General features: G+C 35.6%; 2 protein-coding genes across 4 annotated transcripts in view; one reads left to right on the top strand and one right to left on the bottom strand.

Annotated features, from left to right (window-relative positions):
• STAP1 (signal transducing adaptor family member 1) overlaps positions 1-2,611 on the top strand; it is a 30,269-nt gene extending 27,658 nt beyond the window's left edge. For 2 of the 3 annotated variants that reach the window (XM_070791532.1, XM_070791530.1), the window contains one exon: positions 2,397-2,611. In XM_070791532.1, the coding sequence (XP_070647633.1) occupies positions 2,397-2,506 (110 nt within the window). In that variant the 3' untranslated portion in view covers positions 2,507-2,611. Of the gene's footprint in view, positions 1-1,254; positions 1,868-2,396 lie in introns of those variants that run through there. The other variant, XM_019962826.2, reaches the window with a different exon arrangement.
• A 6,502-nt stretch (positions 2,612-9,113) lies between these two features.
• UBA6 (ubiquitin like modifier activating enzyme 6) overlaps positions 9,114-19,644 on the bottom strand; it is an 87,441-nt gene continuing 76,910 nt past the window's right edge. Inside the window, exons 28-33 of the mRNA XM_019962828.2 lie at positions 18,335-18,452; positions 16,366-16,559; positions 15,494-15,621; positions 13,083-13,170; positions 12,781-12,875; positions 9,114-11,409 (exon numbers count right to left, since the gene is read on the bottom strand). Of these exons, the coding sequence (XP_019818387.2) occupies positions 11,259-11,409; positions 12,781-12,875; positions 13,083-13,170; positions 15,494-15,621; positions 16,366-16,559; positions 18,335-18,452 (774 nt within the window). The 3' untranslated portion in view covers positions 9,114-11,258. The remainder of the gene's footprint in view (positions 11,410-12,780; positions 12,876-13,082; positions 13,171-15,493; positions 15,622-16,365; positions 16,560-18,334; positions 18,453-19,644) is intronic.

Raw genomic sequence — 19,644 nt, forward strand, 5'->3', positions numbered from 1 at the left:
ATGGTCTGTCAACAGTGTCAGATGCTTGAGACAGATGAAAATGAATGATGATTAAGACGAAACTTGGGATTGGTCATTAGACATAGATGACTTGAGAGAGAAGTCTTATTCCACTGTAAAGGCAGAAGGCTGAGTGCAAGATAACAAGGATTGAGTGGGTGGCGAGGAACTACAGATAAAGATTGTAGTTAGGATTGGCTACAGAATTTGTGGGGCCACTTGTTCATAAGGTATTAAGAATTTCAAAGCAGTGGCAGCGGACTGTTAAACCAAGCATGGGACCCAGTGCCAGTGCACAGTTCACGTGACCACAAGGCTGGCCCTGTTTGTAGTCCAGTTTTTGGCAACGCAGGGCAGACTGGATATGACAGTTTCTTTCCATCCTTTTAAACAATTCCTGGTACACATGATCACTTGACAAGCTGTAAGCAGCAGAGAAAAACATCAGCTCGTTTGGATTCAGTTATCAAAACAAACTCCTGTTCCTACAGATTATGAGGCAAAACAACTTGGTTTGGTTATTTGCATCAGGGCATATCTGGAAAGTCTACTAATTAAAAAGACAGCCAAGTTTAAAAGTCCAAGTTTTAAAACATGGGTATGACTCTTGTGATGACAAATAGTTTTAACAAACTCAGTCTTAAGGAACTTTAGAAAATTATCTAGTAGTGTCTCATTCTATATAGGAATCAATACAAAAAACATTTCTAAGATGTGACCATTCAACTTGTTTGCAAATTCCTAATGATAGCTGCCTCACTGATTTTTGAGGCAGCATAGTTCACTTTTGGTTAGCTCTCATTTTAAAGCATTTTTTCTGACTATTAAGTCTGAAACATTCTCCCTTTGACTTATACATATCCACTCCAAGACTATTGCCTGGAAATTCCCATGGACAGAGGAGCCTGGTAGGCTACAGTCCATGGGGTCGCAAAGAGTCGGACACGACTGAGCGACTTCACTTCAATCCGACTTTTGACTTTAAAACGACACATGGTTTTAAAAAGCCCATCAAATATTTAAAGACTATCACCATGTCCCAGTATCCCTCTGTCCTCTATAAATTATTGGTCCCGTTAGCTCTCTCCCCTCATCTTTGACTTTCTCTATCTTGCAATATAACCACAAATGATGAACATGTTATTATAGATATGATGGCATAATACATTACCTGGACTCTATATAAGAAAATACCACCTAGCAGAAATCTCTGGGAATGTATTAATGTGTTTTTCTTTCCTTTTTTTCCTCCAGAGACGAAAGGATTTCCTGTGACATCTTTAAAATAATTTTTTAAAAGTAGGGGGGAGGCTGGGGAATCCAAACTTTTTTTTCTCTATGGATGATATTGTGTCAGTTATCTAATGCTATGTAACAAACCACCCCTAAAACATGATTATATCAATGACCACTTTATTTACTCACAATTCTGCACATCAGCAACTTGGATTCAATTCCATTGGGCAGTTCTTCTGCTAGCATCTTGATGTCATTTGTAGGACTATAACCAGCTGGTGGCTTGACTGGAGCTGGATGGTCTAAGTTGGCTTCATTCACACATCTGGTGCTGGTGGTCACCTGGGCCTGGCTGAACCATTCTCTTCATGTGGTCTCTAATCCTGAAGGGTTAGCCCACATTCTCTTATGTGAGAACTCAGAGCATTTAAAGAGAGAAGGATAGCTGCATGTCCTTGGGCTAGGAATTCTTAGTGATAAGAATTAAGTATGGCTCTCTTGGAGCTTTCATTATAGGAAAAACTGTGAATTGAATAAATAATCCCAAGTGTGATATATCTTATATACAGGGATTATTTTTCTTCCTTTAAAAAATTTAATTTGCATGCAATAAAATTAAATTTTTGTTGTATAGTTCTGTGAATTCTATCATCACCACAATCAAGATATAGAAAGTTCCATCACCTCCTTTCTTTTTAGTCAATTCTTCTCAGACACAGTCCCTGGCAACTACCGATCTGTTTTCCATTCCTATAGTTCAGCATTTTTGCAGAATGTCATATAAATGGTACCACAGTCCAGAATCTTCTAGGACTTATTTCTTTCACTCATTATAATGTCTAGATTCACGCAAGTGTTGTGTATTATAGTTCACTCTGCTTTATTTATATACTATCTTATTTATATAGAATAGTATATAAATATGGGGGGAAATGTCACTATGTAGGGAGGTACCAGTTTGTTCATCCATTAACCAGCTTAAATATATTAGGATCATTTCCAGTTCTGGGCAAGTATTAAGCTACATAAATATTTGTACACAGATTTTTGTGTGAATATGTCTTTATTTCACTTTGGAAAAATATCTAGGAATGAAATTACTGGGTCAAATGATACATGTATGTCTAACTTTATAAGAAACTGTAAAACTCTTTTCACAGGTGGTCCTACCTTTTTACACCTCTACTATGAATGTCTGAGAGCTCTGGCTGCATCCTTGCCAGCACTTCATCTTATCTTTAAGTTTGTAGTGGTAACTCTGTGGTTATAATATGCATTTCCCTAATGATTAATGATGTTGAGTATTTTTTCATGTGCTATTTGCCATTCATGTAATCTAATTTGGCAAAATATACACTTAATTATTTTGACCATATTTTTATTGGGTTATTTGTTTTGACGGCTCTGTTCATATTCTAAATACAAGCCCTTTGTCAGATAAATGATATGCAAATATTTCATTTTGTTTTTCATTCCTTTAAAACCATCTTTTGCAGAGCAGAAGCCCATCAACTTTTGCTTCTGTGGATTGTACTTTTTTGTGTTATATCTGACACATTTTTGCCTAGCTTAAAATTACAGACCGTTTTCCTTCCAACTAACCTTGGAAGTTGTACAGTTACATATGCTGCCTTCTACTGCACTACTTGAGCCAGTCATAAATTCTTGTTTCAAAGTAACGGAAAATATTCTGTCTCTTGATGGTTGGTTGCAAGGTTCTAAGAGAAAAGCACATGAGCATGCAAATATCACTGTGGCCATCTTTGGAAATTATCATCTTCCAAAATGTAAATATGATGATTAACTCTAGTCTGACTTAATCTGAATATGCATGTTGCAATACAGAGTTAATCATTAAAAGATAAAATTTACTAAATTAGTAAAGAAAAAAAAATGTATAATTCACAAAAAGAAAAACCATATTATTTAAGAAAGAATTTAAGGGAAGGAATTGGTTAAATAGGTTTTGTGAGAATTGAAAATGTCAGCAATGGATACAACTACTACGGGGAAGAGGACAGGATTATTAGAGCCTGGAAATCTAGAAGAGATACCCTGAAGAGAGGCAGAAAAAAGGTAGAGCCTGGGAACCAACCACAACCACTGGAAGAAAAGCCATTACTGAGGTGATAAACTGATGACCAGCAACCAAATGCCAATAGTCAAAGTCTCGTCTCCCTTTCTCCAGCTTTCCAGTCTCCTGCTAGTGTCCCCTATTTGTGGAACCTAAGGGAAGCAAGATGATGAAGGACAAATAGGGTTTACAAAATTCTAGAATACAGAAGGATATCTAGATTTGACAGACAATGGTTTAATAATACCTGGCATACACAGAAATTTAAAAAGCAAACAAATTTTAAAAAGCAATAGAGAAAAACCATAGAACAAGCTAGACAAAAAATAAATCCCCCCAAAATAAAATGTCAGAAATAAATTAGTCATTATATTAAATGTAAGTAGCCCATAGTGTTCCACTTTAAAGACAAAGAATATCAAGTTGGATTACCCACACTTTATGCTGGAAATAAAGAAACACTCTCCTAAAAAACCTAAGAGTTGAAGAGGAACAACCCCTAATGAAAATTTTGAAATAAAGTGAGCTGAGTAATTTGGATTAACATTCTCACTTGAAAATATTTAGGAAAGTTGGACAAAATGTATTTGAAAAAGTATTGGATATCAGAAAGCTAAGTTAGTGAATAATTATCAGGCTAGTATCTGGGAGAAAACAGAAATTCATAAAGGAAATGAATTCTTCATCTGTGAGCACTTGTACCCTGGGAGCTTTCATAGATTTTCTAAAGGTCACCGAGAAGCTGAGCAAAGCTAAAACATTCAAAGGCTTCAAAGGTAGAATGTAGTACCAGCAAAGAGGTGGGGGCTCTGGCTCTGGTAACCCCAGTCCACAATACCAAGTTTGAAGAATTTTTGAACTAAGGATTAACAGGAAGTAAGGGTATCAGTACAGTCAGCTCAGCTCTGAGTCACACGAATGACTCAGAAAAATCCCAGTTCCTGAAATTGTGTCAAAAAGATCCTGAATTACTAGTGGCTAAGTGCTTACCAGAGCATATGAAAAGTCTTATGGAAGATGAACATATCAATCATGTTAGGAATCAAACTGCAGTTGATCTTTGAACAACATGGGAATTAGGCACCAACCCACTGCACAGTTGAAAATCTGCCTATGAGTTTACAGTCTGTCCTCTATAACTGAGGTTCCATTTCCATGGATCATAAGAGATTGTAGTATGTATTTTGTGGAGGGACTAAAGAGCCTCTTGATGAGAGTGAAAGAGGAGAGTGAAAAAGCTGGCTTAAAAGTCAACATTCAAAAAACTACGATCATAGTCCTAGTTCTATCACTTCATGGCAAATAGATGGGGAAGAAGTGGAAATGGGGAAAAAATTTTATTTTCTTGGGACCAAAATCACTGTGGACAGTGACTGCAGCCATGAAATTAAAAGATGTTTGCTCCTTGGAAGAAAAGCTATTAAAAATCTAGACAGTGTATTAAAAGGCAGAGATATCACCTTGCCAAAAAGATCTGTATAGTTAAAGCTATGGCTTTTCCAGTAGTCATGTATGGATATGAGAGTTGGACCATAAAGAAGGCTAAGTGCTGAAGAATTGATGCTTTCGAATTGTGGTGCTGGAGATCTTGACAGTCCCTTGGGCAGCAAGGAAATCAAACCAGTCAATCCTAAAGGAAATCAACCATGAATATTCACTGGAAGGACTGATGCTGAAGCTTCAACACTTTGGCCACCTGATGTGAAGAGCCGACTCACTGGAAAAGACTGATGCTGGAAAAAAAAAAAAAGACTGATGCTGGGAAAGACTGAGGGCAGGCGGAGATGGGGCAACAGAGGATGAGTTGGCTGGATGGCATCACTGACTCAATGGATCCAAGTTTGAGCAAACTCCGGGAGACAATGAAGGAAAGGGAAGCCTGGTATGCTGCAGTCTGCATGCTAAGTTGCTTCACTTGTGTCCGACTCTGCGCAATCCTATGGACTTAGCCCATCAGGCTCCTCTGTCCATGGGATTCTTCAGGCAAGAATAATGGAGTGGGTTGCCATGCCCTTCTCCAGGGGATCTTCCCAACCCAGGGTCTCCTGCATTGTAGGCAATTCTTTACCATCTAAGCCACTAGAGAAGCCCATGCTGCAGTCTAAGGGGTTGCAAAGAGCCAGACATGACTTAGTGACTAAACAACAAGATATATTTAGTGAAAAAAGTCTGCATTTCATTAAAGTGGGCCCATTCAGTTCAAATTGTCTTGTTCAAGACCTACAAGCAGGTGTTCAAATATAATATTGGCATAAAGGTAAAGATAACCACACATACAAGAACACAAGATAATGAGAATTGGCAGAAACAAACATAGAGCATGCAGGAGAGCTTCAGATTTGGGAATTATTAAACACAGACTATTAAATAATAATGCTTTTCATTATCAGATGAAAGATATAAAATTGCAGCAGGACAATTAGAAACTGTGACATGCTAGGTTTGCATATTTGAAATTAGAAATTTGAGAACAAAAATACAAAGGGCTAAAAATAAGCAAGATGCATTACAAAACATAAGTCAGGAAGATTTGTTCCACCAAGTATCAAAAATAATATATCAGCTATAGTGATGAAGACAGTATACCAGCACAGGGATAGAAAATGAACAAAAAATACAGCAAGATATGTATACATATACGGATATGACACGACTTTGGTGGCACTGCAGAAAAGAAGAGACTTCAGTAAATGGTGATGAGGCACTTCCTAGGATATAGAAAAGTAATTCCTCATACATTAAAAACTTAAAGTATGGAAGTCAAAACGAAAGCTTTAGAAGGTAATACAGAGGAGTATCTTCTGACTTTGTGGCTTCAGAGAACAATTTTTAAAAATTCACAAAAAACTCTAGCCTTAAAACAAAAAATTTGATACTTTCCAGTAAATAACCATTAAAAAATTCTTTATATCAAAGAACATCATAAAAGAGGGAAAGGCAAGCCAGAGTGGGAAAAAATATTTGCAGTTATATAGCCAACTAAGAGATGGGAATACCAGACCACCTGATCTGCCTCTTGAGAAACCTATATGCAGGTCAGGAAGCAACAGTTAGAACTGGACATGGAACGACAGACTAGTTCCAAATAGGAAAAGGAGTACGTCAAGGCTGTATATTGTCACCCTGCTTATTTAACTTCTATGCAGAGTACATCATGTGAAATACCAGGCTGGATGAAGCACAAGCTGGAATCAAGACTGCTGGGAGAAATATCAATAACCTCAGACATGCAGATGACACCACCCTTATGGCAGAAAGTGAAGAACTAAAGAGCCTCTTGATGAAAGTGAATGAGGAGAGTGAAAAAGTTGGCTTAAAGCTCAACATTCAGAAAACTAAGATCATGGCATGCGGTTCCATCACTTTATAGCAAATAGATGGGGAAACGGGCAGACTTTATTTTTTTGCGCTCCAAAATCACTGCAGATGGTGATTGCAGCCATGAAATTAAAAGATGCTTGCTCCTTGGAAGAAAAGTTATGGCCAACCTAGACAGCATATTAAAAAGCAGAGACATTACTTTGCTAACAACGATCCGTCTAGTCAAGGCTATGATTTTTCCAGTTGTCATGTATGGATGTGAGAGTTGGATTATAAAGAAAGCTGAGCACTGAATAATTGATGCTTTTGAACTGTGGTGTTGGAGAAGACTTCTGAGAGTTCCCTGGACTGCAAGAAGATCCAACCAGTCCATCCTAAAGGAGATCAGTCCTGAGTGTTCATTGGAAGGACTGATGTTGAAGCTGAAACTCCAATACTTTGGCCATCTGATGTGAAGAACTAACTCAGTGGAAAAGACCTTGATGCTGGGAAAAACTGAAGGCGGGAGGAGAGGGGGACAACAGAGGATGAAATGGTTGGATGGCATCACCAACTCAATGGACATAAGTTTGGGTAAACTCTGGGAGCTGGTGACAGACAGGGAGGCCTGGTGTGCTGCAGTCCATGGGGTTGCAAAGAGTCAGACGTGATTGAGCGACTGAACTGAACTGAGCCAACCAAGAACAGGATTTATAATGCTCTTTAATGAATCAAAGAAGAAAAAATCTGCCAACACAAGCAAAAAAATGGGCAAAAGAATTTAAAAGTCACTTCACAAAAAACAAAGAGTGGCCAGCAAACATATAAAAACGTACTCAATTTCACAAGTAACTAGGGAAATGCAGAGTAAAACTTCAATGAGATATAACTGCACATCCAAAAGATTGGCAAAATTAAAAAAACAAACAAACCTGTTAACACCAGAGTTGAGCAAAGTAGAAAAGCACAACATCTCTGTTGCTCAGGGAAAATTTTGTTTTAATCTCATAAAATTTAAGATGTAAATATCCTACAATCAAGGACTATTCCTAGGCATACATAGCTTAGTTGCACTAGGCGAAGGGATAGGCTACCCACTCCAGTATTCTTGGGCTTCTGTAGTGGCTCAGATGGTAAAGAATCTGCCTTGTAAGGCAGGAGACCTGGGTTTGAACCCTGAGTTGGGAAGATACACTGGAGAAGGGAATGGCTACCCACTCCAGTATTCTTGCCTGGGTAATTCCAAGGACAGAGGAGCCTGGCAGGCTACAAAAGAGTCGGACATGACTGAACGATTTTCACACATAAAATAACGTTCACTGTGCAACTGTGATCCTCCTTCTGCGAAAACCCACTGTCCACAGTCAACAGAATGAATGAAGTGTTACATTAATGCAAAGGTAAATTATACATCAATGATGATGAATAAAGTTGTTACAAGCAACAACATGGATGAATCCTATGTTGAATGAAAGAAGAATCCCATCTTGAAGGAAAATATAGTATAATTCTATTTACATAAAATTAAAAAACCATCAAAAGTACAGTATTGTTTAGGTACAAACATAGGAGGTAACATTATAAATAAAAACAAAGACAGTTATCACAAAAGGGAGAATAGTGCTAATGTGAGGGGAAGCTGGTTGTGAATGGGAAGCGACTATAAGGGGAGTTTCTGGGCTGCTGTCAATTTTGTATTGATTTGAGAGCTTGTTACACAACTAGTTACTTTAAAATTATTCCCAAAATTGTGTATTTGTATTTTATGTACTCTTTTGAATATGTATATACACACAAATGTGTATATATATGAATACATATATATTTCTTAAATAAAGAAAGCTAAGACATGGCAAGAAAAACAAATTATCGACTGGTTACTTACTGGGACACCCAAGACTGCAACTTCCTGGTTTATGTTTTGAATTTGTTAGAAGTAAAATAGTTAAAGCAATACCTAATGACTGTATACTAAATGGTTATGTATTTACAATCATAATGAAATTTCTGATAATATTTACTGCAGTTGAAAGGTATTAGGTAAAGAGATTTTTCTCCCCCCTTAAGATCTCACTTTACAATTACAAAATAGTGAACTCTAAACACTGCTAACATTTTTTTATGCCTTATCACTGGCGCCATCAGGGTGTATCATATTACACAAAAAATAAAAATACACATCTATATCCAAGTTCTACCCTTGGGACAATTTAAAGGAACTTATAAGTTAGTAACATACTGCTCTGAACTCTATAAAGTAATGAATGGGCTTTAGAAATCCCTGACCAGCAGTCTGGGATTTACCAGATCTTCCCCCTCAATTGTTTTAACAGTTTCCAGGAGCCAAAAGCACTTGGAAGTAATGTCCCTCCACATCCAGTGAGTGCTGTATCTCCATGACTGCACAACTTGAAAACTAGGAAACACCAAAGCAATACTACTCATAAAATGAATAGTAAAACTGGAATCTCCAGAGTCAACTTCAGAACAGGATTTACAAAGATAATGTCAAATTTCTTGATTTATTTTTAATAAGTAAAAAATCACTCAGTGGTACTGTACAAAATCAAATCATTAATTTTTGCACCTGGTATTTCAATCACCAGCAGTGATCTCATGGTACAGAAATAAAACAGACAATGAAAAAAAAACTGTCATTAAATTCATGCTGGCTTTCCAGTTTAGCAGAACTAAATAGAAGAAATAAACGGCAATACTGTTACCCATAGGAAAAAAAAAAAGCAATGACAAAATGGTTTCACATTTAATCATAAAATGAACTTAATCTTTGTTGATTCTGTTTAAATCTGCTAAAGCACTGATCTCCAGAAATAAGAACTGATAGCCAGGTTCTGTTCTAAATTTACTTCTGAAGAGATGTAGAGATTTATATAGAGTAAGTAAGATACTAGATCATAGTTGAGAATTATTGAATGGCTACTGAGAAAGTATCAGTTGCTGTCATAGAGTACAAAACAAAAAAGTGGAACAGACTTCTTATAGGAAAGTTCTTTTATTAGTGCTAGCCTCTAATGTTCCAAGCCACAGAGCTTTGATATTCCTGAATTCACTTTTAAGTAATATTAATTTTAAGCACTGTGTTTGCAATATACATGAAGTGAGAGGGAAGGATATGATGAACCAAAATTAATTGCTTATTTCAAAGGTAGTCAGTTCCTGTAGACTCATCCTGTCCACTTATCCTTGCCTCCAATGCAGATTACCCTTTAATCATACAAACTCAACCTCCATTCCTCCATGGGATGATGCTTTTACAAAAGAATGAAACAATATGCCTGGTTGACTAAACTATATACAGATGGAATAAAAGGAAAGTTAAGGAGGGAATAGAAAAAGATATCAAATTGTATTAATACTGATGTGAATCAGTTTTTAATTTATCAAAGTACTTATTAATGGTCTGAACAGAAAAATAGAGGAAAAGCAGCTAGAAGGAAATGACATTCTGTGGTTACGAAATGCCAATTGCTTTAGGACACATATCACTGGAAGTAAATGAAACACCTGCTGTTTTCACTGAGTTTACAGTGTTGAGTATACTTTATGTTATTTTAATGAAAGCATTTCTATGAATACCTGCAATAGCTCCTAGCAGAAAACAGAACGTTTCTATCAATAAAGATCTAAAAAAATAAATTTTTATCTTTGTCAACTCCCTTTCTGGGAATGTGGAATTAAATAATACATTTCCTTTAAAAAAAAAAAAATTGTTTTTCTGTCCATTTGTTTGCTGGAAGAAAAAAAAAATCAAGACTCAACTAGTGATAATTTTTTAATTTCTACTCTTCAACTTCTAAGGACACTCCATTTACAAAACTTTTTAGTCTTATATACTATGACAGTTAGGTTTAGAGTTCCAAATAAATAAAACAGCCACATTAGAAGGCATACTGATGAATCAAATGACCAACCATATTTATCTGTTTGCATTTGTGGATTCTCTAAGAGGGCTGTCAAGAGTTCATACAGTATTGTTAACATTTAGTTCCGGTTAACACCTGTCATCATGACTTATGACACTGATGCTGTCAACAAAGATCCTGATTTTGGAGAGACAGTGATATAGCAAACTCTGGTAAAATGAGCAGAGGTAACATTTGTACAATTCTAAATGTCTACTCTTTATCCACTGCTACTATCCCCCCACCTCCATTGATGTTAAATTCAAAGCCTCATCTTGAAAGGTGCAGGGAGCCAAATACTATTTGAAGAGAAAAATGGGCCTCAAATACTAAACAACAACAACAACAATTTATAAAATGAGATTAAATGTTTTGGATAATTACATTTGTAACTTTCAATTTCTTGATGTTTTAGCTCTTCTAGTCTTGGGTATGTAATTTTTCCTTCGTTTCATCCAAAGAAGTCAATATACAATTTTTTGGTAAGCATTATAAAATGGCATTCCAGTTCAAAGTTGCTTGTGATCACATCCACATATGAAGCACAACATGAGTGTATATACTATGCTTCAAAATCCTTTACAATTCTTCACTGTACTTCCTTTTTTTTTACTGATGGTTCCCTTAAATTAAGGCTTTATCAAAGAGAAATCCATAGCATTTTGAGCTGACTTTTTTAGTTCCTGAATTAAGTGCATTCTTTCCAAAATCAAGTAGTCTTAAATTTAAGACAACTTCTGTTCATCAGTGTCATGACTAAAGTAGTATCTTACTGGAGGTCCAGGTAAATCTTCGTCTCCATCAACATCTGGAGCAAATGACACAGTAAGATCCACATATCTCTTTTCAGCAGAAGGTTTCACAAGTTTATGCATTCTAAGAAAAATAAACAAGGACAAATAATTTGGTAAAGTCTGTAAAATTAAAAGAGTGATTCAATGATTATGTTGTCCAAAGAATCTGATCTTGTTTAAATTTACTTTTAAATGTAGTAATTCATCTGCTTTCATATAATTAAGGAAATGAATGATTTACCTAACAATTTTTACCTCTGTTGGTAATGATAAAGAATACAGACCACTTATTAAAAAACACCACCCCCCCGAAAAAAACCACATAGCAAAAAAACCCAAAATGTAAGCAATGCTTTTAAAAAATGAATATATAGATGGGAAATACAGATTCCTGCTCTTGTGAATGAAGCTTATTAGTGGGGGGAGATGATAATATAGTGATTATTAGTGACAAATGTTATGAGAAAGGGAACAAGTAGAGCAGAATAAAGGGGATTAGGAGTGCTAGGCTGGGAGATTGGACAGGATATAGTATTAGATGGGGTTCAGAGGGGCCTCTTTAGGAAGTGCAAAGACCAGAGGTGAGAGTTAGTCAGATGGCCATCTCAGAAAGAGTTGTAAGCAAAGGGAAAAACTAGATCAAAGGTCCCATGCTGGAGAATGGAATGTTCAAGGAAAAGGAGGGAGTTCACTGTAACTGGAATATTGTGAACAAGGACAGAGAAGTATGAAAGGAACTCAGAGGAGTAAGTGGGAACCAGATACTTTAGGGCCTTGCAGACCACTGTAAAGACTGGCTGATTTTGCTCCCTCCCTTCCTTTTTCTCTCTGCTCAAATGTCAGCTTATCAAATCAAAATATGACAGGCAGAGGGATTACCAAGATTATCTAACATACTAATATACTGTAGCAATTTAACACACCTTTATTCTGCTTTATTTTTCCATAGCACTTACCACCATCTGATATTCATGTCCCTCCTCAAGAAGGGTAGGGACTTTGCTTCACTCACTGCTGTATCCCTAATGCTCACAAAAGTACCTGGGATATAGTAGGCACTCTTCGAAAAAATATGCTGAATAAATGAATGACAATAACAATTGGCATTTTTTTTAATACTTCAGTTTCACCAGCCTAATCCTCAGTGCTTGCACATAAGAGGTGGATCTGCTTTTACTTAGTATATTGATCAAATCAGGTTTCTAAGCCCATTAGTTTCAAAGCTGACTCAGAACTACAAGAAATTCACAAGAATATTGTAATCCTATAAATCTCACTGGGAAGGTAGCCTATGAAGCTTGGTACATTCACTGTCTTTATTTCTGTCATTAGATAAGAGTAAATCATGTATTTTTATCTGAACTTTAATAATCTCTACACTTAATTTTCTAGTGTACATCCAACTTATATTTCAATTTCTAAGAATCTCTTGCATACAATGTTTGGTACTTACGTTAACTTCAATCTTTTTGCATGACCAGGCACTATAGGAACATAGAGCATTTTGACTCCCTGTACCACCATTGTTGGCTCAATTCCATACTTCTCCTAAAAATGAATATCAAAAAGAAAAACAATCAAAGCTCCATCCAAATAGAAAATGGTTGTGACAATGTTTTACAACCAGTAAAAAGAAAGCAAATTTGTGATAAATAATATTTATAAAAACCTCTAAGAGTCGGACATGACTAAACACTAATGAGATCATGTATAAAAACTAACAGACTCAAAGCAACTAATGAATAATTGTCTCACTTTGACTGCATTTATGAAGTCCAAGAGGGTGAAATCTTCTTTTCCATGTATAGTCCATCTGTCCCAAATTGTAAATGATATTCCATTTCTGTTGTAGAAAAATATTCAGAACAAAAACATTTACATTTTCTTCCCTTGAGTAATAATAAAAAAACCCCAGAAATCCACTATTTGTGATTTAACTAGATATTAATGTGTGAGTAAAAAAAAGGAAAATATAACTTAAAATATTCCAAAATCTTACTTCCCCAGTATACTACACAGGTAACCATTTTTATCAGTACCTTGTTATCTTTCCAATGTCTCATTATAAACCAGTATGTCTTAGCAAGAGAGTTTGGTTCTCAATAGCTGCATAAGTTTCACTGTGTGGATGTTTCAGTCTCCTATCATTGGACACTTAGGTTGTTCTAATCTTCGGCTATGATAAACAATGCCAGAATGAACATCCTATACGTGTATCATTTGAAATGAGTGAAACCCATGCAAGTTTGAAATATAGTGCTGTATATGTTTTAATATGGGTATTTTATATTCTCATCAATAATGTATGAGAGTAAAGCTTTCTCACACTATTGCCAAGATGGTAATTTTCAAATTTTTTGCTGTTACCAGTTTAAACTGTAAAAAATGAAAGTCCCAGGGAATTGTTCTGCTTTGTCATACAGCTTTTGGAACTAGATGCTTATTCTCATTATCCATTAGTCAGACACTAAGGGTGGCTTCTAATTCATCCGAGTTAGGCAAACATAGATGAAACATAAGAAAGTACAATGCTGAATAGTGTGGCAGATTAATAGTGTGCTGACTATACTATGGCTAGTTTAGTCAGAAATGCTTCATGCCAGATGCATAAGAATGAAACTGGACTTCTATCTTCCACCATACACAAAAATTATCGATTATCAGAATGAATCAAACACCTGAATTAAGACCTAAAACCATAAAATTCCTAGAAGAAACCTTAGGTGGTAAGCTCCTTGACACTAGGTTTTGGTGATGAGTTTTTAGATTTGACAGCAAAAGTAAAGGTGACAAAATAAAAATAAACAAGTGGGACTGTATCAAACTCAAAATCCACAAAGGAAAAAAAAAAATCAACAAAATGAAAAGGCAACCAACTAAATGGGAGAAAATATTTGCAAATCATATATCTGATAAGGATTTAATACACAAAATATATAACACACTCAGACAACTCAACAGCAAAAAATACATACAATCCAATAACAAAATGGGCAAATGACCTGAACAGTTTTCCAGAGCAAACATACAGATTGCCAATAGGTAGATAAAAAAGACGCTCATTATTACTACCAGAGAAATACAAATCAAAGCCACATTGAGGTATCATCACACACCTGTTAGGATGGTTATCATCAAAAAAAACAAAAGGTAGCAAATGCTGGCAAGGATGCGAAGCAATTCAACCTCTTGTACATTTCTAGCGGGAATGTAAAATGATACAGCCACTACGGAATGCAGTATTTAGGTTCTTCAAAAACAACAAAAATAGAAATACCATATGATCTAGCAAATCCACTTCTGGGTATTTATCCAAAGAAGATGCCAACACTAACTTGAAAAGGTATCTGTACTCCCATGTTCACTGAAGCTTTGTTTATATAATAGCCAAGACATGGAATCAATCTAAGTGTCCATTTTGGAGGAATCAATAAAAAAAGTATGGTGTCATATACAATGAAGTATTATTCAGCCGTAAAAAGAATGAAATCCTGCCTTTTGCAACAACAGAGATGGACCTTGAAGACATACTAAATAAGTCTGACAGAGAAAGATGGATACCTTATCACCTTATGTATATGTGGAATTTAAAACAAACAAACCATCTCTCTTCCCCAGAAAACTCAATCAACTAACTAGAAAAAAACCAAAAAAACCACAAGCTCATAGAAGAGGCAGGTGGTGAGGGTGAACAAAATGGATAAAGGGAATCAAAAGGTACAAACTTTTGGTTGTAAGGTAAGTCATGGATATATATAATGTGCAGCACAGTGACTATAGTTAATACTGTATTGCATATTTGAAAATTGCTGGGTGAGTAAATCCTGAATGTTCTCATCATAAGAAAAATTCTGTAACTATGTTTGATAACGGATGGTGACTGAACTTATTGTGGTAATCATTTCACAACATATACAGGTGTCGAATCATTGTGTTGTACACCTGAAAGTAAATTAATGTTGCATGTCAATTATATAATTTAAAAAAAAAGGAAAAAAATGCTACATGAAGATGGGGTTATGACCTTGTCTTGAAGTGACAGAAAAGATGTGTGTGTAGAGAGGAAAAGGAGTGATGAAGCTATTATTTTTCCCTTTTAAAAAGTAAAAAAAAAAACAAAACTATTTCATTCTCATTATGCAAGAGAAGCAGATCTTCATGCATACCTGATTTCAGTTTTTCTTACTTCAGATGTCTCTGTAAACACTATGATCGGAATGGCTAAGTTAAGGAAACAATTTTTGTAAGCTTCAAATGGATAGTCACCAGCTACTTTGATCATCTCCAATGCAACCTAGGTAAAAGAAGGTGATCTGATTATATAATAGCCTAAAACTAACTATGACTTTAATTGCACGTATATAATTTTCCTGACTTCTTCTCAAGAATTTCTGTGTAGAGAATAAAAGTAGTTATTAGACTAGAGTAATAAAAATTTCTGTAAGTCTAATTAATCTGACCATGTAATCTTCCTATTTTGAAAGCAGACACCAGCACTCAAGAAATACAGCTGTCTGAAATCATTTAATAATAGGAACAATAACTATATAGCGTCTATGAGTAACACTAAAGTATAATAACTAGCATGGTCCTAAAGATTCTAAATTGTTAAGGAATTGTTAAGAAAAGACTAAATCAAAAGAAATCCAAATCACTATTGAGAACAGCATTTTTTTAAGGCAAAGAACTAAAATCTAATATTATCAAAGTGCAAAGTCTAGGATAGTTCATTTTATTCAAGAAAAATAAGGCACATGGATTGTATGGAGGATACAAAGATGATTAAGAGGATTATTGCTTGTAAGAAAAATTATACTCTAACTCAAAGGAGCTTATTTAAAAATGTTTGCATTATCTGTAAAAGTTCAAAATACAAGATTACTGTATTTGCAGAAATACCTTACAATTTTAAATTATAAGGTCAATAAGTATCCTTCCTTCTCTAAGATCTCCGAGTGAATGGTTTAGGGGTGGTATAATAGGGAAGACAGGAAAGAAGTAATGATATAGCAACATTTTCACAGAATAATAATCTCACCAAGCCAGAGACTGCAGCAGTAGATGTTGCTATAGCAGGTATAATTCTACCTGCTATGCGCTTTGTTTTCAAACGGTCAGCGGGTTCAATACTATACATTTTGGCACGAAGATTTGATGCAGCTGTGATGAAATCTATGTGTCCATTATGATCATCATCTTTTTCAAATGAAAGCACTGCCATCTGAAGGTCACCTGATGATAACCAGAAAAACAAAGTTTGCTAGTAAGTAATAAAGGCTTTACTAAGTAAAAAGCAATGTGGGCTCACTACTGTTGAAGAATCTTTTCTGTGTTTTGTTTAGCTTTGTAAGTAACTGAAAAATACCAAAAAAGAAAAAAAGAAAGAAAAGTCAGAGAACTTAAGTTATTGAAGGACATGAAAATGATGGCTTTAATACCACTAAATTAGAGAAATTTTGATATTATAAAACTTTTCTAAAAAATATAAAAATAAAGCCGTGGCAGATTCATGTCAATGTATGATGAAACCAATACAATATTGTATAGTAATTAGCCTCCAAAAAAATAAATAAATAAAGTGGAAAAAAAAAAAGGCCATGTACATTTACTATTAAGCAGTTTACAATAAAAAAGTCAACACTGGCTACTGTTCAAAAACCGATTCCCTAAGTACTACTCTGAAAAATTTTACCTCTGATAACTAAGCATAGAGTCAACTGGTCAAATAAAAACAAGTATTTTGGGGGAAGTTTTTAAGATTAATTTGTGGTTCCCCAAATCATTCTGCAGACAGGTGTAGCTTGATCTGTGATGAAATAAAAAGTAAGAAATGGTAATAAGTTTTTTCTAGAATTCCAATTATTAACTTAGGATATCAACTGTTTACTTGCAAAATAAATAGTTGGCTGTAAATCACATAGTTGTGTCTGACTCTTTGCGACCCCATGAACTGTAGCTCACAGACTCTGTACATGGGATTCTTCAGGTAAGAACACTGAAGTGGGTTACCATTCTCTTCTCCAGGGTAACTTCCCAACACAGGGATTGAACCTGGGTCTTCCGCATTGCAGGGAGATTCTTTTACTGTCTGAGCCCACCAGGGACGCCCTAAATAGTTGGCTAATCTAGGGTTTTTTCTTGAATTTTACTGGTCTTTATGTAAAATCCCCGAAGTTTGGAAACTGCTGATTTATGTAGTTAAAGGATACTGAGGAGGTCTCAAAACAAGCTAGTACAGATCTGTTTTTCAGTAATTAAAAGTTCAGTTTTTTATATTTAAGATCATTTAGCAAGGGTGTACAAAGGTCAGATTTATATTACCTGTGTATAATTATGGAAGCCAAGAAGAAATCTGTCTATAATTTTTTTATCCTAAAGTGATTTAACTGGGTCTATGGGGTCGCACAGAGTCAGACATGACTGAAGCGACTTAGCAGCAGCAGCAGCAGGTTTAGTCTGGCTTCTCTGGTATCTCAGCCGGTCAAGCATCTGCCTGCAATGCAGGAGAGCTGGGTCCGATCTCTGGGTTAGGACATCCCCTGCAGGAGGGCATGGCAACCCACTCCAGTATTCTTGCGTGGGGAATCCCCATGAAGAGAGGAGCCTGGTGGGCTGCAGTCCATGGAGTTGCAAAAGTTGGACATGACTGAGCAACTAAGCACGCACACACACATGCAGGGTTAGTCTCCACAAGGACTCCATTTTTCATTCATTATGCTAGCGGTAAGTTATAAAGCAATGACACAACAGAATCTCAAGGATTAAAAGAATCAGAACAACAAAAACAAAGCAGACGTACATATCAGCCTTTAAGAGTAAGGAAATGGTGGAGAAAACTGGTGAATTTAGTTATAGTTCAAGATAACAGTGACTTTCATATGATCATGAAATCAAGTAATATCATTATTATTCCTGCTATTATTTAATTTCACAACCTTCTAAGTGTAGAGCTTAGTGAAAATAAAATATTTTTAGCTCAAAATAGTTTTATAAGGATTTCCCCTTACTTGTGGTAGCTTCATTAGATGCAATAGCCTTTTCTAGTTGGAAAATAGCATTTCTCTCATCTTCACTGCTCACAGGAACCTGGTCCGGTTTCCTTGCAGTTTCATCTGTTTGAACAACCTTTAAATATATGAATACATATTCATTAATGATATCACCTCTTACACATAAGCTTAACTAACATATCTGCTTTTATCAAACAAGTCATAAAGAGGAAACATTCTATCTAGTTTAATTAGATTATTAACCATTATGGTCAAAAGTATTTTATACCTTATATTGGTAAATAATATTATTTACATATTTATTGTCTACTGCCTCACAGTGACACATAAACTCTATGAGAAAAGGAGTTTTTATCTGAGAGAATCTCAATATATCTAAAATAAACCTGCCTAAGTTAAAAATACTTACTGAATACTTTATAAGATCTGAGTTCATACATATTCCTTTTAAAATTCCACATTAAAATCAAGTTAATATTAATCAATAGCTTGCAATTCTGAGAAATCAACTTCAAAACAAATTATGTATCTCTAACTAGTGCAAAGTTATTTTCTGTCTCAAAGAAATTGAAGAAATCCACAAATCACATAATATGGGCATGTAAAATATTTACTGAATGCTGACAAGAAGTTCTATACCAAAGAACATGTGTTCCTTCTTTATAGCTGCATGCTTAGGACAGCATATAAAAGTAATTTATCTTTAAGAAATTACTTATTAAACACAAGGTCAGAGAAGTTCAGATCAGTTCAGTTCAGTCACTCAATCATGTCCGACTCTTTATGATCCCATGGACTGCAGCACACCACGCCTCCCTGAGGCCTACTCAAACTCATGTCCATCAAGTTCGTGATACCATCCAACCATCTCATCCTGTGTTGTCCCCTTCTCCTCCTGCCTTCAATCTTTCCCAGCATCAGGGTCTTTTCTAGTCAGTCAATTCTTCGCATCAGGTGGCCAAAGTATTGGAGTTTCAGCATCAGTCCTTCCAATGAATACTCAGGACTGATTTCCTTTAGGATTGACAGGTTGGATCTTCCTGCAGTCCAAAGGACTCCCAAGAGTCTTCTCCAACACCGCAGTTCAAAAGCTTCAAGTCTTCAGTGCTTAGCTGTCTTTACAGTCCAACTCTCACATTCATACACAAGTACTAGAAAAACCATAGCTTGATTAGATGGACCTTTGTTGGCAAAGTAATGTTTCTGCTCTTTAATATGCTGTCTAGGTTGGCCATAACTTTTCTTCCAAGAAGCAAGCGTCTTTTAATTTCATGGCTGCAGTCACCATCTGCAGTGATTTTGGAGCC

This window comes from Bos indicus, chromosome 6 (genome assembly GCF_029378745.1).
Source record: "Bos indicus isolate NIAB-ARS_2022 breed Sahiwal x Tharparkar chromosome 6, NIAB-ARS_B.indTharparkar_mat_pri_1.0, whole genome shotgun sequence".
Taxonomy (NCBI): Eukaryota; Metazoa; Chordata; class Mammalia; order Artiodactyla; family Bovidae; genus Bos; species Bos indicus.